The sequence below is a fragment of the Salmo salar genome, chromosome ssa11 (genome assembly GCF_905237065.1).
Source record: "Salmo salar chromosome ssa11, Ssal_v3.1, whole genome shotgun sequence".
Taxonomy (NCBI): domain Eukaryota; kingdom Metazoa; phylum Chordata; class Actinopteri; order Salmoniformes; family Salmonidae; genus Salmo; species Salmo salar.
Genome location: NC_059452.1, coordinates 107,690,863 through 107,710,862, shown reverse-complemented (window position 1 = coordinate 107,710,862; position 20,000 = coordinate 107,690,863). Strand labels below are relative to the sequence as shown.

At 42.3% G+C, this 20,000-nt stretch overlaps 1 protein-coding gene across 1 annotated transcript in view; it reads left to right on the top strand.

Moving 5' to 3' along the window:
- The window catches only part of proser1 (proline and serine rich 1), a 36,955-nt gene that overhangs the window by 6,158 nt on the left and 10,797 nt on the right, over positions 1-20,000 (top strand). The window contains 5 exon segments of the mRNA XM_045690261.1: positions 3,386-3,479; positions 4,643-4,753; positions 16,152-16,241; positions 16,676-16,754; positions 18,660-18,752. Coding sequence (XP_045546217.1) covers positions 3,386-3,479; positions 4,643-4,753; positions 16,152-16,241; positions 16,676-16,754; positions 18,660-18,752 — 467 coding nt within the window.

The following is a 20,000-nucleotide window of genomic DNA, read 5'->3' as shown; positions in this document are numbered from 1 at the left end:
TCCTGACTGATGTCTTGAGATGTTGCTTCAATATATCCACAAAATCTTCCTTTCTCATGATGCCATCTATTTTGTGAAGTGCACCAGTCCCTCCTGCAGCAAAGCACCCCCACAACATGATGCTGCCACCCCCATGCTTCATGGTTGGGATGGTGTTCTTTGGCTTGCAAGCCTCCCCCTTTTTCCTCCAAACATAACGATGGTCATTATGGTCAAACAGTTCTATTTTTGTTTCATCAGACCAGAGGACATTTCTCCAAAAAGTACGATCTTTGTCTCCATGTACAGTTGCAAACCGTAGTCTGGCTTTTTTATGGCGGTTTTGGAGCAGTGGCTTCTTCCTTGCTGAGTGGCCTTTCAGGTTATGTCGATATAGGACTCGTTTTACTGTGGATATAGATACTTTTGTACCTGTTTCGTCCAACATCTTCAAGGTCCTTTGCTGTTGTTCTGGGATTGATTTGCACTTTTCGTACCAAAGTACGTTCATCTCTAGGAGACAGAACGCGTCTCCTTCCTGAGCGGTATGACGGCTGCGTGGTCCCATGGTGTTTATACTTGCGTACTATTGTTTCTATAGATGAACGTGGTACCTTCAGGCATTTGGAAATTGCTCCCAAGGATGAACCAGACTTGTGGAGGTCTACAATTTGGCCGATTACTTTTGATTTTCCCATGATGTCAAGAAAAGAGGCAGTGAGTTTGAAGGTTGACCTTGAAATACATCCACAGGTACACCTCCAATTGACTCAAATGGTGTAAATTAGCCTATCAGAAGCTTCTAAAGCCATGACATAATTTTCTGGAATTTTCCAAGCTGTTTAAAGGCACCAGTCAACTTAGTGTATGTAAACTTCTGACCCACTAAATTGTTATACAATTAATTATAAGTGAAATAATCTGTCTGTAAACACTTGTTGGAAAAATTACTTGTGTCATACACAAAGTAGATGTCCTAACCGACTTGCCAAAACTATAGTTTGTTAACAAGAAATTTTTGGAGTGGTTGAAAAACGAGTTTTAATGACTCCAACCTAAGTGTATGTTAACTTCTGACTTCAACTGTAAACAGCACCCCTTGTGTTCAGTGACGGTATTACCGCACAAAAACTATAAATGCAACATGCAACAATTTCAAAGGTTTTTTTGAAACTGATATAGTCTCTGTATCTGTGTACGTGTGATAAATAAGATTCATAACGAATATACTGTACACATTCACCAACTTAATTCCACTAAATGTAGCTGATTAACCTATAGACAGATAGCAAATGTATTTATTGAATAGGCTAAAAAGCATTATTTTTAAATGTTATATACTTTTTTTCAGACAGTTTGCCGGCGCCAATTTGATTTAGCAACAAAAAAAAATAACATTCTGCCAAAAAAAACGTCTAGAACCAGCTAACAGAAACCCTGACACACACGCGCGCACGCACGCACACACACAGTACCTAAACAACACACACACACACACACACACACACACACACACACACACACAATACCTAAACACACACACACACACACACACACACACACACACAATACCTAAACACACACACACACAATACCTAAACACACACACACACACAATACCTAAACACACACACACGCGTGCACACACACGTTATGTTATTCTATCCTCGTGGGGACCAAAAAATATATTTCCATTCAAAATCCTATTTTCCCGAACCCTAAATCTAACCACTAACCCCTTACCCGAACCCTTATTGTAACCCCTAAGCTTAAAATAGCTTTTTTTCCCCCATGGGTACTTGGGGATTCTCCCCACAAGGGTGAATGTTATTTGTTGTACTATCCTTGTGGGGACTTTGAGGGGATTTAGGGCCCCACAAGTATAGAAGAACCAACCAACACACACACGCACGAACACACACACACACACACACACACACACACACACACACACACGCGCACAGACACACACGCGCACAGACACACACGCGCACAGACACACACGCGCACAGACACACACGCGCACACGCACAGACACACACTCGCACACACATACACACGCGCGCACGTGTGTTGTAGATCCTCATACTGTATGTGTGCTGAGTAACTCTACTTCTGGGCTGTATTCATTAGTTCACACTGTAGCAAAACATTGTGCAACAGAAAAACAACAAAAAAAAACATTTCTTATTGGACTAGTTCTGATTGCTTCCATGAATGGGCCTAAACCTTACTTGATATAGGAAGGCTGGGACATCCTTGAATTGATTGCGCTTGAATGTGCTAATGACTTTAAATCTAATCAGTTTATGGATCGTATGTTGTAATGTATTCTAACTGTGTTGTAATGTATTCTAACTGTGTTGTAATGTATTCTAGCTGTGTTGTGATGTATTCTAGCTGTGTTGTAATGTATTCTAGCTGTATTGTAATGTATTCTAACTGTGTTGTGTTGTAATGTATTCTAGCTGTGTTGTGATGTATTCTAGCTGTGTTGTAATGTACTCTAGCTGTGTTGTAATGTATTCTAGCTGTGTTGTAATGTATTCTAGCTGTGTTGTGATGTATTCTAGCTGTGTTGTAATGTATTCTAGCTGTGTTATAATGTATTCTAGCTGTGTTGTAATGTATTCTAGCTGTGTTGTAATGTATTCTAGCTGTGTTGTAATGTATTCTAGCTGTGTTGTAATGTATTCTAGCTGTGTTGCAATGTATTCTAGCTGTGTTGCAATGTATTCTAGCTGTGTTGCAATGTATTCTAGCTGTGTTGTAATGTATTCTAGCTGTGTTGTAATGTATTCTAGCTGTGTTGTAATGTATTCTAGCTGTGTTGTAATGTATTCTAGCTGTATTGTAATGTATTCTAACTGTGTTGTGTTGTGATGTATTCTAGCTGTGTTGTAATGTATTCTAGCTGTGTTGTAATGTATTCTAGCTGTGTTGTAATGTATTCTAGCTGTGTTGTAATGTATTCTAGCTGTGTTGTAATGTATTCTAGCTGTGTTGTAATGTATTCTAGCTGTGTTGTAATGTATTCTAGCTGTGTTGTGATGTATTCTAGCTGTGTTGTGATGTATTCTAGCTGTGTTGTGATGTATTCTAGCTGTGTTGTGATGTATTCTAGCTGTGTTGTAATGTATTCTAGCTGTGTTGTAATGTATTCTAGCTGTGTTGTAATGTATTCTAGCTGTGTTGTAATGTATTCTAGCTGTGTTGTAATGTATTCTAGCTGTGTTGTAATGTATTCTAGCTGTGTTGTGATGTATTCTAGCTGTGTTGTGATGTATTCTAGCTGTGTTGTAATGTATTAGTTTATGGATCATAACAGCTACTTGATTAGTTAGTTAATCGATTAGCAGATTGATTGGTTAATTAACAACTCCGGTGGGTTGTGTTCTTCTGCCAGGAACATCTCTGATGCCCAGAACTACCGTCCCGTAGAGGACCTGTTCCGTATTCACCTGTCTGAGAAGAAACGGGCCCGCAGGATCCTAGAGCAGGTAACACACACACTGTCCTGTACTGTTCCAGCTGTGTTGTGTTGTAATGTATTCTAGCTGTGCTGTAATGTATTCTAGCTGTGTTGTAATGTATTCTAGCTGTGTTGTAATGTATTCTAGCTGTGTTGTAATGTATTCTAGCTGTGTTGTAATGTATTCTAGCTGTGTTGTAATGTATTCTAGCTGTGTTGTGTTGTAATGTATTCTAGCTGTGTTGTAATGTATTCTAGCTGTGTTGTAATGTATTCTAGCTGTGTTGTAATGTATTCTAGCTGTGTTGTAATGTATTCTAGCTGTGTTGTAATGTATTCTAGCTGTGCTGTGTTGTAATGTATTCTAGCTGTGTTGTAATGTATTCTAGCTTGTGTTGTAATGTATTCTAGCTGTGTTGTGTTGTAATGTATTCTAGCTGTGCTATAATGTATTCTAGCTGTGTTGTAATGTATTCTAGCTGTGTGTTGTAATGTATTCTAGCTGTGTTGTAATGTATTCTAACTGTGTTGTGTTGTAATGTATTCTAGCTGTGCTGTAATGTATTCTAGCTGTGTTGTGTTGTAATGTATTCTAGCTGTGCTGTAATGTATTCTAACTGTGTTGTGTTGTAATGTATTCTAGCTGTGTTGTAATGTATTCTAGCTGTGTTGTAATGTATTCTAGCTGTGTTGTGTTGTAATGTATTCTAGCTGTGTTGTGTTGTAATGTATTCTAGCTGTGTTGTAATGTATTCTAGCTGTGTTGTAATGTATTCTAGCTGTGTTGTAATGTATTCTAGCTGTGTTGTAATGTATTCTAGCTGTGCTGTAATGTATTCTAGCTGGGCTGTAATGTATTCTAGCTGTGTTGTAATGTATTCTAGCTGTGTTGTAATGTATTCTAGCTGTGCTGTAATGTATTCTAGCTGTGTTGTGTAATGTATTCTAGGTGTGTTATGTCATGCTATGGCATACTGTATTCTAGGTGTGTTGTGTCATGTTATGGCATACTGTTTTCTATATGTGTTATGTCATGTTATGGCATACTGTATTCTAGGTGTGTTATGGCATACTGTATTCTAGGTGTGTTATGTCATGTTATGGCATACTGTATTCTAGGTGTGTTATGTCATGTTATGGCATACTGTATTCTAGGTGTGTTATGTCATGTTATGGCATACTGTATTCTAGGTGTGTAAGGTGGGCTGCAAGGCTCCAGTAGCCATGATCTCTTCATGTGGGATGATCCCAGGGAACCCTTACCCTAAAGGCAAGCCCAGCCAGACCACTGGCACCTTCCCTGTAAGTAATATAACCTGTGTGTGTGTGTGTGTGTGTGTGTGTGTGTGTGTGTGTGTGTGTGTGTGTGTGTGTGTGTGTGTGCGGCGCGCATCTATACTGAACAACAAAATGAAAGCAACATGCAAAGTGTTGGTCCCATGTTTCATGGGCTGAAATAAAGGATCTCAGAAATGTTCCATACACACAAAATGCTTTTTTTTTCTCTTAAATGATGTGCACAAAGTTATTTACATCCCCTTTTGTGAGCGTTTCTCCTTTGCCAAGCTGATTTAAACAGCATGATCATTACACAGGTGCACCTTGTGCTGGGGACAACAACAAAAAAGGCCACTCTAAAATGTGCTGTATTGTCACACAACACAATGGCCACAGATGTCTCAAGTTTTGAGGGCGCGTGCGGTTGCCATGCTGACTGCAGGAATGTCCACCAGAGCTGTTGCCAGAGAATTTAATGTTCAATTCTCTACCATAAGCCACCTCCGTTGTTTTAGAGAATTTGGCAGTACGTCAGCGTATGTGGGAACTCCTTCAAGACTGTTGGAAAAAGCATTCCTCATGAAGCTGGTTGAGAGAACGCCAAAGAGTGCAAAGCTGTCATCAAGGCAAGCATTTCTTATTGGACTAGTTCTGATTGCTTCCATGAATGGGCCTAAACCTTACTTGATATAGGAAGGCTGTGACATCCTTGAATTGCTTGCTCTTGAATGTGCTAATGACTTGAAATTTAATCAGTTTATAGATCATAGCAGCAACTTGGTTAGTTAGTTAATTGAATAATCTAAAATATATTTTGATTTGTTTAACTCTTTTTGTTTGGTTACTACATGATTCCATATGTGTTATTGAGATTTTTAATTTTGATGTCTTCACTTATTACTCTACAATGTAGAAAATAGTCAACCTAAAGAAAAACCCTGGAATGACAAGGTGTGTCCAAACTTTTGACTGGCACTGTATATTTTTGAAGAGAAATGCCATGCTGCCGCAGTGCAACTTAGGAAATGGCACGAAAAACCTGCAATCCGCGACCAATACATTTTCACCCACGACGTCGTTTTCAAAGTAGCCCATATTTTGCAGAATCCTATTTTCTACGCTTTCAGCTGAGCAGCTTCCACGAGCGCTGCAGATCACCCCAGCTGGAACTTAGACTTCATTGAAAATGAATGGGGCCACCGCCACGCATTGTCTGTCAGTAGACCAACAGGAATTGTATTTGAATTCTTTTAATTTTGAATTTCTATTAGTCTTAACTCCAGTTAGACACATGTTATTCTAATGACTATTGTTGCTGGAGACTAACACAAACTAGCACGAACTAGCACAAACTAGCACAAACTAGCACGAACTAGCACGAACTAGCACGAACTAGCACGTCTTAAGGTCTCAGTCAATGTTCTCATCACATAAGTGTGGATCACCAAACCTCGCTCTTTTGATGAGTAACGTTGCTGTATCTTAAAGACTTGGTCTAACAGACTGGCATTTATTTATTGCTTTAACTTACCTCATTTGCACTCACTGTATATAGACTTCTTGTTTTCTTTGTTCTACTGTATTATTGACTGTATGTTTTGTTTATTCCATGTGTAACTCTGTGTTGTTGTATGTTGTCGAACTGCTTTGCTTTATCTTGGCCAGGTTGCAGTTGTAAATGAGAACTTGTTCTGAACTGGACTACCTGGTTAAATAAAGGACTTGTTCTCAACTAGCCTACCTGGTTAAATAAATGTGAAATAAATAAACTGGCATCTGTGATGAGTAACGTTGCTGGGTCTTATAGACTTGGTGTACCAGACTGTCATCTGTGATGAGTAACGTTGCTGGGTCTTATAGACTTGGTGTACCAGACTGTCATCTGTGATGAGTAACGTTGCTGGGTCTTATAGACTTGGTGTAACAGACTGTCATCTGTGATGAGTAACGTTGCTGGGTCTTATAGACTTGGTGTAACAGACTCTCATCTGTGATGAGTAACGTTGCTGGGTCTTATAGACTTGGTGTAACAGACTGTCATCTGTGATGAGTAACGTTGCTGGGTCTTATAGACTTGGTGTACCAGACTGTCATCTGTGATGAGTAACGTTGCTGGGTCTTATAGACTTGGTGTAACAGACTGTCATCTGTGATGAGTAACGTTGCTGGGTCTTATAGACTTGGTGTACCAGACTGTCATCTGTGATGAGTAACGTTGCTGGGTCTTATAGACTTGGTGTACCAGACTGTCATCTGTGATGAGTAACGTTGCTGGGTCTTATAGACTTGGTGTAACAGACTGTCATCTGTGATGAGTAACGTTGCTGGGTCTTATAGACTTGGTGTAACAGACTGTCATCTGTGATGAGTAACGTTGCTGGGTCTTATAGACTTGGTGTAACAGACTGTCATCTGTGATGAGTAACGTTGCTGGGTCTTATAGACTTGGTGTAACAGACTGTCATCTGTGATGAGTAACGTTGCTGGGTCTTATAGACTTGGTGTAACAGACTGTCATCTGTGATGAGTAACGTTGCTGGGTCTTATAGACTTGGTGTACCAGACTGTCATCTGTGATGAGTAACGTTGCTGGGTCTTATAGACTTGGTGTAACAGACTGTCATCTGTGATGAGTAACGTTGCTGGGTCTTATAGACTTGGTGTACCAGACTGTCATCTGTGATGAGTAACGTTGCTGGGTCTTATAGACTTGGTGTAACAGACTGTCATCTGTGATGAGTAACGTTGCTGGGTCTTATAGACTTGGTGTACCAGACTGTCATCTGTGATGAGTAACGTTGCTGGGTCTTATAGACTTGGTGTAACAGACTGTCATCTGTGATGAGTAACGTTGCTGGGTCTTATAGACTTGGTGTACCAGACTGTCATCTGTGATGAGTAACGTTGCTGGGTCTTATAGACTTGGTGTACCAGACTGTCATCTGTGATGAGTAACGTTGCTGGGTCTTATAGACTTGGTGTACCAGACTGTCATCTGTGATGAGTAACGTTGCTGGGTCTTATAGACTTGGTGTACCAGACTGTCATCTGTGATGAGTAACGTTGCTGGGTCTTATAGACTTGGTGTACCAGACTGTCATCTGTGATGAGTAACGTTGCTGGGTCTTATAGACTTGGTGTAACAGACTGTCATCTGTGATGAGTAACGTTGCTGGGTCTTATAGACTTGGTGTACCAGACTGTCATCTGTGATGAGTAACGTTGCTGGGTCTTATAGACTTGGTGTACCAGACTGTCATCTGTGATGAGTAACGTTGCTGGGTCTTATAGACTTGGTGTACCAGACTGTCATCTGTGATGAGTAACGTTGCTGGGTCTTATAGACTTGGTGTAACAGACTGTCATCTGTGATGAGTAACGTTGCTGGGTCTTATAGACTTGGTGTACCAGACTGTCATCTGTGATGAGTAACGTTGCTGGGTCTTATAGACTTGGTGTAACAGACTGTCATCTGTGATGAGTAACGTTGCTGGGTCTTATAGACTTGGTGTACCAGACTGTCATCTGTGATGAGTAACGTTGCTGGGTCTTATAGACTTGGTGTACCAGACTGTCATCTGTGATGAGTAACGTTGCTGGGTCTTATAGACTTGGTGTACCAGACTGTCATCTGTGATGAGTAACGTTGCTGGGTCTTATAGACTTGGTGTAACAGACTGTCATCTGTGATGAGTAACGTTGCTGGGTCTTATAGACTTGGTGTACCAGACTGTCATCTGTGATGAGTAACGTTGCTGGGTCTTATAGACTTGGTGTACCAGACTGTCATCTGTGATGAGTAACGTTGCTGGGTCTTATAGACTTGGTGTACCAGACTGTCATCTGTGATGAGTAACGTTGCTGGGTCTTATAGACTTGGTGTACCAGACTGTCATCTGTGATGAGTAACGTTGCTGGGTCTTATAGACTTGGTGTACCAGACTGTCATCTGTGATGAGTAACGTTGCTGGGTCTTATAGACTTGGTGTACCAGACTGTCATCTGTGATGAGTAACGTTGCTGGGTCTTATAGACTTGGTGTACCAGACTGTCATCTGTGATGAGTAACGTTGCTGGGTCTTATAGACTTGGTGTAACAGACTGTCATCTGTGATGAGTAACGTTGCTGGGTCTTATAGACTTGGTGTACCAGACTGTCATCTGTGATGAGTAACGTTGCTGGGTCTTATAGACTTGGTGTACCAGACTGTCATCTGTGATGAGTAACGTTGCTGGGTCTTATAGACTTGGTGTACCAGACTGTCATCTGTGATGAGTAACGTTGCTGGGTCTTATAGACTTGGTGTAACAGACTGTCATCTGTGATGAGTAACGTTGCTGGGTCTTATAGACTTGGTGTACCAGACTGTCATCTGTGATGAGTAACGAAGCTGGGTCTTATAGACTTGGTGTACCAGACTGTCATCTGTGATGAGTAACGTTGCTGGGTCTTATAGACTTGGTGTACCAGACTGTCATCTGTGATGAGTAACGTTGCTGGGTCTTATAGACTTGGTGTAACAGACTGTCATCTGTGATGAGTAACGTTGCTGGGTCTTATAGACTTGGTGTACCAGACTGTCATCTGTGATGAGTAACGTTGCTGGGTCTTATAGACTTGGTGTAACAGACTGTCATCTGTGATGAGTAACGTTGCTGGGTCTTATAGACTTGGTGTAACAGACTGTCATCTGTGATGAGTAACGTTGCTGGGTCTTATAGACTTGGTGTACCAGACTGTCATCTGTGATGAGTAACGTTGCTGGGTCTTATAGACTTGGTGTAACAGACTGTCATCTGTGATGAGTAACGTTGCTGGGTCTTATAGACTTGGTGTAACAGACTGTCATCTGTGATGAGTAACGTTGCTGGGTCTTATAGACTTGGTGTAACAGACTGTCATCTGTGATGAGTAACGTTGCTGGGTCTTATAGACTTGGTGTAACAGACTGTCATCTGTGATGAGTAACGTTGCTGGGTCTTATAGACTTGGTGTAACAGACTGTCATCTGTGATGAGTAACGTTGCTGGGTCTTATAGACTTGGTGTACCAGACTGTCATCTGTGATGAGTAACGTTGCTGGGTCTTATAGACTTGGTGTAACAGACTGTCATCTGTGATGAGTAACGTTGCTGGGTCTTATAGACTTGGTGTACCAGACTGTCATCTGTGATGAGTAACGTTGCTGGGTCTTATAGACTTGGTGTACCAGACTGTCATCTGTGATGAGTAACGTTGCTGGGTCTTATAGACTTGGTGTAACAGACTGTCATCTGTGATGAGTAACGTTGCTGGGTCTTATAGACTTGGTGTACCAGACTGTCATCTGTGATGAGTAACGTTGCTGGGTCTTATAGACTTGGTGTAACAGACTGTCATCTGTGATGAGTAACGTTGCTGGGTCTTATAGACTTGGTGTAACAGACTGTCATCTGTGATGAGTAACGTTGCTGGGTCTTATAGACTTGGTGTAACAGACTGTCATCTGTGATGAGTAACGTTGCTGGGTCTTATAGACTTGGTGTACCAGACTGTCATCTGTGATGAGTAACGTTGCTGGGTCTTATAGACTTGGTGTAACAGACTGTCATCTGTGATGAGTAACGTTGCTGGGTCTTATAGACTTGGTGTAACAGACTGTCATCTGTGATGAGTAACGTTGCTGGGTCTTATAGACTTGGTGTAACAGACTGTCATCTGTGATGAGTAACGTTGCTGGGTCTTATAGACTTGGTGTACCAGACTGTCATCTGTGATGAGTAACGTTGCTGGGTCTTATAGACTTGGTGTACCAGACTGTCATCTGTGATGAGTAACGTTGCTGGGTCTTATAGACTTGGTGTAACAGACTGTCATCTGTGATGAGTAACGTTGCTGGGTCTTATAGACTTGGTGTAACAGACTGTCATCTGTGATGAGTAACGTTGCTGGGTCTTATAGACTTGGTGTAACAGACTGTCATCTGTGATGAGTAACGTTGCTGGGTCTTATAGACTTGGTGTACCAGACTGTCATCTGTGATGAGTAACGTTGCTGGGTCTTATAGACTTGGTGTACCAGACTGTCATCTGTGATGAGTAACGTTGCTGGGTCTTATAGACTTGGTGTAACAGACTGTCATCTGTGATGAGTAACGTTGCTGGGTCTTATAGACTTGGTGTACCAGACTGTCATCTGTGATGAGTAACGTTGCTGGGTCTTATAGACTTGGTGTACCAGACTGTCATCTGTGATGAGTAACGTTGCTGGGTCTTATAGACTTGGTGTACCAGACTGTCATCTGTGATGAGTAACGTTGCTGGGTCTTATAGACTTGGTGTACCAGACTGTCATCTGTGATGAGTAACGTTGCTGGGTCTTATAGACTTGGTGTAACAGACTGTCATCTGTGATGAGTAACGTTGCTGGGTCTTATAGACTTGGTGTACCAGACTGTCATCTGTGATGAGTAACGTTGCTGGGTCTTATAGACTTGGTGTACCAGACTGTCATCTGTGATGAGTAACGTTGCTGGGTCTTATAGACTTGGTGTAACAGACTGTCATCTGTGATGAGTAACGTTGCTGGGTCTTATAGACTTGGTGTACCAGACTGTCATCTGTGATGAGTAACGTTGCTGGGTCTTATAGACTTGGTGTAACAGACTGTCATCTGTGATGAGTAACGTTGCTGGGTCTTATAGACTTGGTGTAACAGACTGTCATCTGTGATGAGTAACGTTGCTGGGTCTTATAGACTTGGTGTAACAGACTGTCATCTGTGATGAGTAACGTTGCTGGGTCTTATAGACTTGGTGTACCAGACTGTCATCTGTGATGAGTAACGTTGCTGGGTCTTATAGACTTGGTGTAACAGACTGTCATCTGTGATGAGTAACGTTGCTGGGTCTTATAGACTTGGTGTAACAGACTGTCATCTGTGATGAGTAACGTTGCTGGGTCTTATAGACTTGGTGTAACAGACTGTCATCTGTGATGAGTAACGTTGCTGGGTCTTATAGACTTGGTGTACCAGACTGTCATCTGTGATGAGTAACGTTGCTGGGTCTTATAGACTTGGTGTACCAGACTGTCATCTGTGATGAGTAACGTTGCTGGGTCTTATAGACTTGGTGTACCAGACTGTCATCTGTGATGAGTAACGTTGCTGGGTCTTATAGACTTGGTGTAACAGACTGTCATCTGTGATGAGTAACGTTGCTGGGTCTTATAGACTTGGTGTAACAGACTGTCATCTGTGATGAGTAACGTTGCTGGGTCTTATAGACTTGGTGTACCAGACTGTCATCTGTGATGAGTAACGTTGCTGGGTCTTATAGACTTGGTGTACCAGACTGTCATCTGTGATGAGTAACGTTGCTGGGTCTTATAGACTTGGTGTAACAGACTGTCATCTGTGATGAGTAACGTTGCTGGGTCTTATAGACTTGGTGTACCAGACTGTCATCTGTGATGAGTAACGTTGCTGGGTCTTATAGACTTGGTGTAACAGACTGTCATCTGTGATGAGTAACGTTGCTGGGTCTTATAGACTTGGTGTAACAGACTGTCATCTGTGATGAGTAACGTTGCTGGGTCTTATAGACTTGGTGTAACAGACTGTCATCTGTGATGAGTAACGTTGCTGGGTCTTATAGACTTGGTGTACCAGACTGTCATCTGTGATGAGTAACGTTGCTGGGTCTTATAGACTTGGTGTAACAGACTGTCATCTGTGATGAGTAACGTTGCTGGGTCTTATAGACTTGGTGTAACAGACTGTCATCTGTGATGAGTAACGTTGCTGGGTCTTATAGACTTGGTGTAACAGACTGTCATCTGTGATGAGTAACGTTGCTGGGTCTTATAGACTTGGTGTACCAGACTGTCATCTGTGATGAGTAACGTTGCTGGGTCTTATAGACTTGGTGTAACAGACTGTCATCTGTGATGAGTAACGTTGCTGGGTCTTATAGACTTGGTGTACCAGACTGTCATCTGTGATGAGTAACGTTGCTGGGTCTTATAGACTTGGTGTAACAGACTGTCATCTGTGATGAGTAACGTTGCTGGGTCTTATAGACTTGGTGTAACAGACTGTCATCTGTGATGAGTAACGTTGCTGGGTCTTATAGACTTGGTGTAACAGACTGTCATCTGTGATGAGTAACGTTGCTGGGTCTTATAGACTTGGTGTACCAGACTGTCATCTGTGATGAGTAACGTTGCTGGGTCTTATAGACTTGGTGTACCAGACTGTCATCTGTGATGAGTAACGTTGCTGGGTCTTATAGACTTGGTGTACCAGACTGTCATCTGTGATGAGTAACGTTGCTGGGTCTTATAGACTTGGTGTAACAGACTGTCATCTGTGATGAGTAACGTTGCTGGGTCTTATAGACTTGGTGTAACAGACTGTCATCTGTGATGAGTAACGTTGCTGGGTCTTATAGACTTGGTGTAACAGACTGTCATCTGTGATGAGTAACGTTGCTGGGTCTTATAGACTTGGTGTACCAGACTGTCATCTGTGATGAGTAACGTTGCTGGGTCTTATAGACTTGGTGTACCAGACTGTCATCTGTGATGAGTAACGTTGCTGGGTCTTATAGACTTGGTGTAACAGACTGTCATCTGTGATGAGTAACGTTGCTGGGTCTTATAGACTTGGTGTAACAGACTGTCATCTGTGATGAGTAACGTTGCTGGGTCTTATAGACTTGGTGTAACAGACTGTCATCTGTGATGAGTAACGTTGCTGGGTCTTATAGACTTGGTGTAACAGACTGTCATCTGTGATGAGTAACGTTGCTGGGTCTTATAGACTTGGTGTAACAGACTGTCATCTGTGATGAGTAACGTTGCTGGGTCTTATAGACTTGGTGTAACAGACTGTCATCTGTGATGAGTAACGTTGCTGGGTCTTATAGACTTGGTGTAACAGACTGTCATCTGTGATGAGTAACGTTGCTGGGTCTTATAGACTTGGTGTAACAGACTGTCATCTGTGATGAGTAACGTTGCTGGGTCTTATAGACTTGGTGTAACAGACTGTCATCTGTGATGAGTAACGTTGCTGGGTCTTATAGACTTGGTGTACCAGACTGTCATCTGTGATGAGTAACGTTGCTGGGTCTTATAGACTTGGTGTAACAGACTGTCATCTGTGATGAGTAACGTTGCTGGGTCTTATAGACTTGGTGTAACAGACTGTCATCTGTGATGAGTAACGTTGCTGGGTCTTATAGACTTGGTGTAACAGACTGTCATCTGTGATGAGTAACGTTGCTGGGTCTTATAGACTTGGTGTAACAGACTGTCATCTGTGATGAGTAACGTTGCTGGGTCTTATAGACTTGGTGTAACAGACTGTCATCTGTGATGAGTAACGTTGCTGGGTCTTATAGACTTGGTGTAACAGACTGTCATCTGTGATGAGTAACGTTGCTGGGTCTTATAGACTTGGTGTAACAGACTGTCATCTGTGATGAGTAACGTTGCTGGGTCTTATAGACTTGGTGTAACAGACTGTCATCTGTGATGAGTAACGTTGCTGGGTCTTATAGACTTGGTGTAACAGACTGTCATCTGTGATGAGTAACGTTGCTGGGTCTTATAGACTTGGTGTAACAGACTGTCATCTGTGATGAGTAACGTTGCTGGGTCTTATAGACTTGGTGTAACAGACTGTCATCTGTGATGAGTAACGTTGCTGGGTCTTATAGACTTGGTGTAACAGACTGTCATCTGTGATGAGTAACGTTGCTGGGTCTTATAGACTTGGTGTACCAGACTGTCATCTGTGATGAGTAACGTTGCTGGGTCTTATAGACTTGGTGTAACAGACTGTCATCTGTGATGAGTAACGTTGCTGGGTCTTATAGACTTGGTGTACCAGACTGTCATCTGTGATGAGTAACGTTGCTGGGTCTTATAGACTTGGTGTAACAGACTGTCATCTGTGATGCTCCTCAGCCTGACGTGTTACCACTTGTGTAATTGAAGAAGGCCTTTTTTTATATAGCACAATGGGTTGATTTGCTTCAGGAGGGCGGTCACGTGTGTTTGCCAAGTCAGAAGTCCTGAGTTTCAAGTCTCGGTATGAGCTGAATCAGGGGGGGAAACTCGTTAAGCAAGCAGCGTATCGTCTTTTACCTGAGCTTCCTGAACTTATGCCTATAGGCATTAGCTAAGTGGGTCAACACAGTCTTGTAACATGTAGGGAGACCTGGTTCAAACCCAGTCAGTCACAAGAGCAAGATTTAAATACGGAGTGGATTGCCTATTCAGCTATATTCTTATGGGGGGGGGTCAAATTGTGTGTTTTGTGACGCTCCCTTCTAACGCAGCCTGTAATCCTCATCGAGGGGGAACAGAAGACACGTCCATGCTACAGGGAGACTTAGCTTTCAGGAATTGGGTCATAATAGCTCATAGCCAAAGCGGTTCAAACGCTAGAGCCAAATTCATAGGGAGAAAATAAATTCAACATGCCACATTATTGGCTTCAGAAACCACCAGAAGCTTCTGTTAATTCTATCTGTTCTGCTCTACTGTTCCTGGCTGGCAAAGTACCAGGATGTTTTCTCTGGTTTTGAATCTGAATTTAAAAAACTGAATCTGAAAATTAAAAGTTGAATATTATGAAACGTTGATTAACTTGGAAATTATAGTTTGTAAACTTGATACACAGACAATGAATGCAATATTTAACATATTGACAATATAAATATTGAATTTGAATATCAGATTAAATTGAAATTGTATTTTTTTAAACTGAATTCAATATACATTTTAGTCATTTAGCAGACGCTCTTATCCAGAGCGACTTACAGTAGTGAATGCATACATTTCATACATTTATTTTTTTCATACTGGCCCCCCGTGGGAATCGAACCCACAACCCTGGCGTTGCAAACACCATGCTCTACCAACTGAGCTACAATTCAGTTTAAATCAGGAAATACAAGTTCAATTTGTGCATTAAAACATTCACAAATGTTAAATTCAAATTCAATATCCTAATACAAATTCAAATGTATAAAATTCAAATACAATTTCTGTTGCCACTGAAATCACTCCATAGTAGTGACCTCGTTAGTGACCTCGTTAGTGAGCTCGTCAAGACCCCATTGGTTTTTAAAGTGGGATAACATCACTGAAAGTTTGCCCTAGCTGAGTCTGAGGCACCGTTCGGTTTCCATAATCAAAGAGGAAGTTGTGGATCACTAACTTGATGCTTGAGGACGTTTATTTTATTTTTTTATGGTACTTTTCAGCTTTTTTACATTTTTATTTTCTGAGAAATGTGAGAAGTGGCATCTGTTGAAAAGTAAATCAACTTTGTATGGCCTAATTTAATTTAATTTTTTATAAATGTCAGTACAGTATTGTCATTTGAGATGATACAACAACCATTTTTGTTTTCTATTTCTCCTGTCAGGGAACTCCTGCGAAGAAGGAGGGAGACGAGACTCCTGCCAACACAGAGGGGAAAGGAATCGCAGCCCGCATCATTGGACCATTCAAACCAGTAAGGAAGAGGCTGTACTTTCATTCTCAACCACTAGATGGAGCTCTTTATTTCAAAACAAGTCTGAAACAAGTCGAAAATGGCACCCTAATTCCCTTTTTATAGTGCACTACTTTTGACCCGGGCTCACTTTGTAGGGAATAGAGTACCATTTGGGAAGACGCATCACCTTTCACAAGATCCATTTACAAAATGTTTGTAAACATTTTATTTATTTTTAAAGACAAAAGTTGAATCGAACCACTGTGAGACTTAGTTTTCTGCTTCAGGAAGTCAGATTCATTATTTTGATTGGTTAGTGAGTCAGATTCATTATTTTGATTGGTTAGTGAGTCAGATTCATTATTTTGATTGGTTAGTGAGTCAGATTCATTATTTTGATTGGTCAGTGAATAATTTATCATTATGTTTGTTTTTCTTCCTCTCTCCTCCAGTCTCCGTCGTCCTACAACCCTCAGCGGCCGGTTCCTTACCCCATTCCCCCCTGCAGACCTCACGCCACCATCGCACCGAGTAAGACCCCCTTAATACTCAACACAGACCCCCTGCATACTAAACACAGACCATAACACAGACCACCTGAATACTAAACACAGACCACCTGAATACTCAACACAGACCATAACACAGACCACCTGAATACTAAACACAGACCATAACACAGACCACCTGAATACTAAACACAGACCACCTGAATACTCAACACAGACCACCTGCATACTAAACACAGACCACCTAAAACACAGACCACCTGCATACTAAACACAGACCACCCTAACCCTCAACACAGACCACCTGAATACTAAACACAGACCACCCTAACCCTCAACACAGAACACCCTAACCCTCAACACAGACCACCCTAACCCTCAACACAGACCACCCTAACCCTCAACACAGACCACCCTAACCCTCAACACAGACCACCCTAACCCTCAACACAGACCACCCTAACCCTCAACACAGACCACCCTAACCCTCAACACAGACCACCCTAACCCTCAACACAGACCACCCTAACCCTCAACACAGACCACCCTAACCCTCAACACAGACCACCCTAACCCTCAACACAGACCACCCTAACCCTCAACACAGACCACCCTAACCCTCAACACAGACCACCCTAACCCTCAACACAGACCACCCTAACCCTCAACACAGAACACCCTAACCCTCAACACAGACCACCCTAACCCTCAACACAGACCACCCTAACCCTCAACACAGACCACCCTAACCCTCAACACAGACCACCCTAACCCTCAACACAGACCACCCTAACCCTCAACACAGACCACCCTAACCCTCAACACAGACCACCCTAACCCTCAACACAGACCACCCTAACCCTCAACACAGACCACCCTAACCCTCAACACAGACCACCCTAACCCTCAACACAGACCACCCTAACCCTCAACACAGACCACCCTAACCCTCAACACAGACCACCCTAACCCTCAACACAGACCACCCTAACCCTCAACACAGACCACCCTAACCCTCAACACAGACCGTGTGCAGTAGATCAAATAAAATTGTCAGGAAAAGGAACAGAGAATGCGGTGAGAGGTGATTGGACGACCACTCTCTGACAACGTTCCTATTGGTCTGTTCTTGCCCTTAAACGTAGACCTCCTCCTCACCACAGTGGCTCTTCTGTGACAGATAACAGAGAGAGAGAGATCAGGAAAGGAAAGAAGAGAGTGATAGCATTTTTTAAATTCTGTTCCTCTCAGTATGCTCTGAGTTCAGACCGTAGCCTTGACGTGGTTCAGTAGTGTGTGTGTGTGTGTGTGTGTGTGTAGATGTGTGTAGATGTGTGTAGATGTGTGTGTAGATGTGTGTAGGTGTGTGTGTGTGTGTGTGTAGCAGTGTTAATGTGTGTGTGTGTGTGTAGCAGTGTTTGTGTGTGTGTGTGTGTAAATGTGTGTGTGTGTGTGTGTGTGTGTGTGTGTGTGTGTGTGTGTGTGTAGCAGTGTTAATGTGTGTGTGAGTAGCAGTGTTAATGTGTGTGTGTGTGTGTAGCAGTGTTAATGTGTGTGTGTATGTAGCAGTGTTAATGTGTGTGTGTGTGTGTGTGTAGCAGTGTTAATGTGTGTGTGTGTGTAGCAGTGTTAATGTGTGTGTGTGTAGCAGTGTTAATGTGTGTGTGTGTGTAGCAGTGTTAATGTGTGTGTGTGTGTAGCAGTGTTAATGTGTGTGTAGCAGTGTTAATGTGTGTGTAGCAGTGTTAATGTGTGTGTAGCAGTGTTAATGTGTGTGTGTATGTAGCAGTGTTAATGTGTGTGTGTGTGTAGCAGTGTTAATGTGTGTGTAGCAGTGTTAATGTGTGTGTGTGTGTAGCAGTGTTAATGTGTGTGTAGCAGTGTTAATGTGTGTGTAGCAGTGTTAATGTGTTACCATGCATCTCAGGTAGGTACAACAACGCAGGGCTGGTATCAGTGGGCGGGGTCATAACGGCCAGCGTTCTCCCCCCACCCTACAGCGCCAGCACCAAGCCCACAGGTACGACCGGGGGACTTTGGGGGTGTGTGAGACAGAGAGATGGAGAGAAAGTCTGTCTGTCTGTGAGAGTGTGTGTGTGTGTGTGTGTGTGTGAATGAGCATCTCTCTCAGCTTGCTGCCTAACCTCCTGGCTTACCTGCACTTCTCAGAGGAAACTATCCTTGGACCTGTAGAGCTCTGTCTTGTCTATATCCCATACATCTCTATGGCTACCAGCTTCACCGCCACTAAATACTGTGCTAGGTGGAGTGAGAATTAACCGGCTGATACAGTGTCTTAGACCTCACCTCTCTGTTTCCTGTTTCCTGTTCTAATAGAAGGTTATTGGTTAACCAGCTGACACAGTGTCTGAGACCTCACCTCTCTGTTTCCTGTTTCCTGTTCTAATAGAAGGTTATTGGTTAACCAGCTGACACAGTGTCTTAGACCTCACCTCTCTGTTTCCTGTTTCCTGTTCTAATAGAAGGTTATTGGTTAACCAGCTGATACAGTGTCTTAGACCTCACCTCTCTGTTTCCTGTTTCCTGTTCTAATAGAAGGTTATTGGTTAACCAGCTGACACAGTGTCTTAGACCTCACCTCTCTGTTTCCTGTTTCCTGTTTCCTGTTCTAATAGAAGGTTATTGGTTAACCAGCTGACACAGTGTCTTAGACCTCACCTCTCTGTTTCCTGTTTCCTGTTCTAATAGAAGGTTATTGGTTAACCAGCTGACACAGTGTCTTAGACCTCACCTCTCTGTTTCCTGTTTCCTGTTCTAATAGAAGGTTATTGGTTAACCAGCTGACACAGTGTCTTAGACCTCACCTCTCTGTTTCCTGTTTCCTGTTCTAATAGAAGGTTATTGGTTAACCAGCTGACACAGTGTCTTAGACCTCACCTCTCTGTTTCCTGTTTCCTGTTCTAATAGAAGGTTATTGGTTAACCAGCTGACACAGTGTCTTAGACCTCACCTCTCTGTTTCCTGTTTCCTGTTTCCTGTTCTAATAGAAGGTTATTGGTTAACCAGCTGACACAGTGTCTTAGACCTCACCTCTCTGTTTCCTGTTTCCTGTTGTAAGTAAATAATCATAACAAACTAGATTACACATTACTCATCAGTGTGCGTCTCAAATGGCACCCTATTCCCTATATAGTGCACTACTTTAGACCAGGGCCCTATGGTACCCTATTCCCTATATAGTGCACTACTTTAGACCAGGGCCCTATGGCACACTATTCCCTATATAGTACACTACTTTAGACCAGAG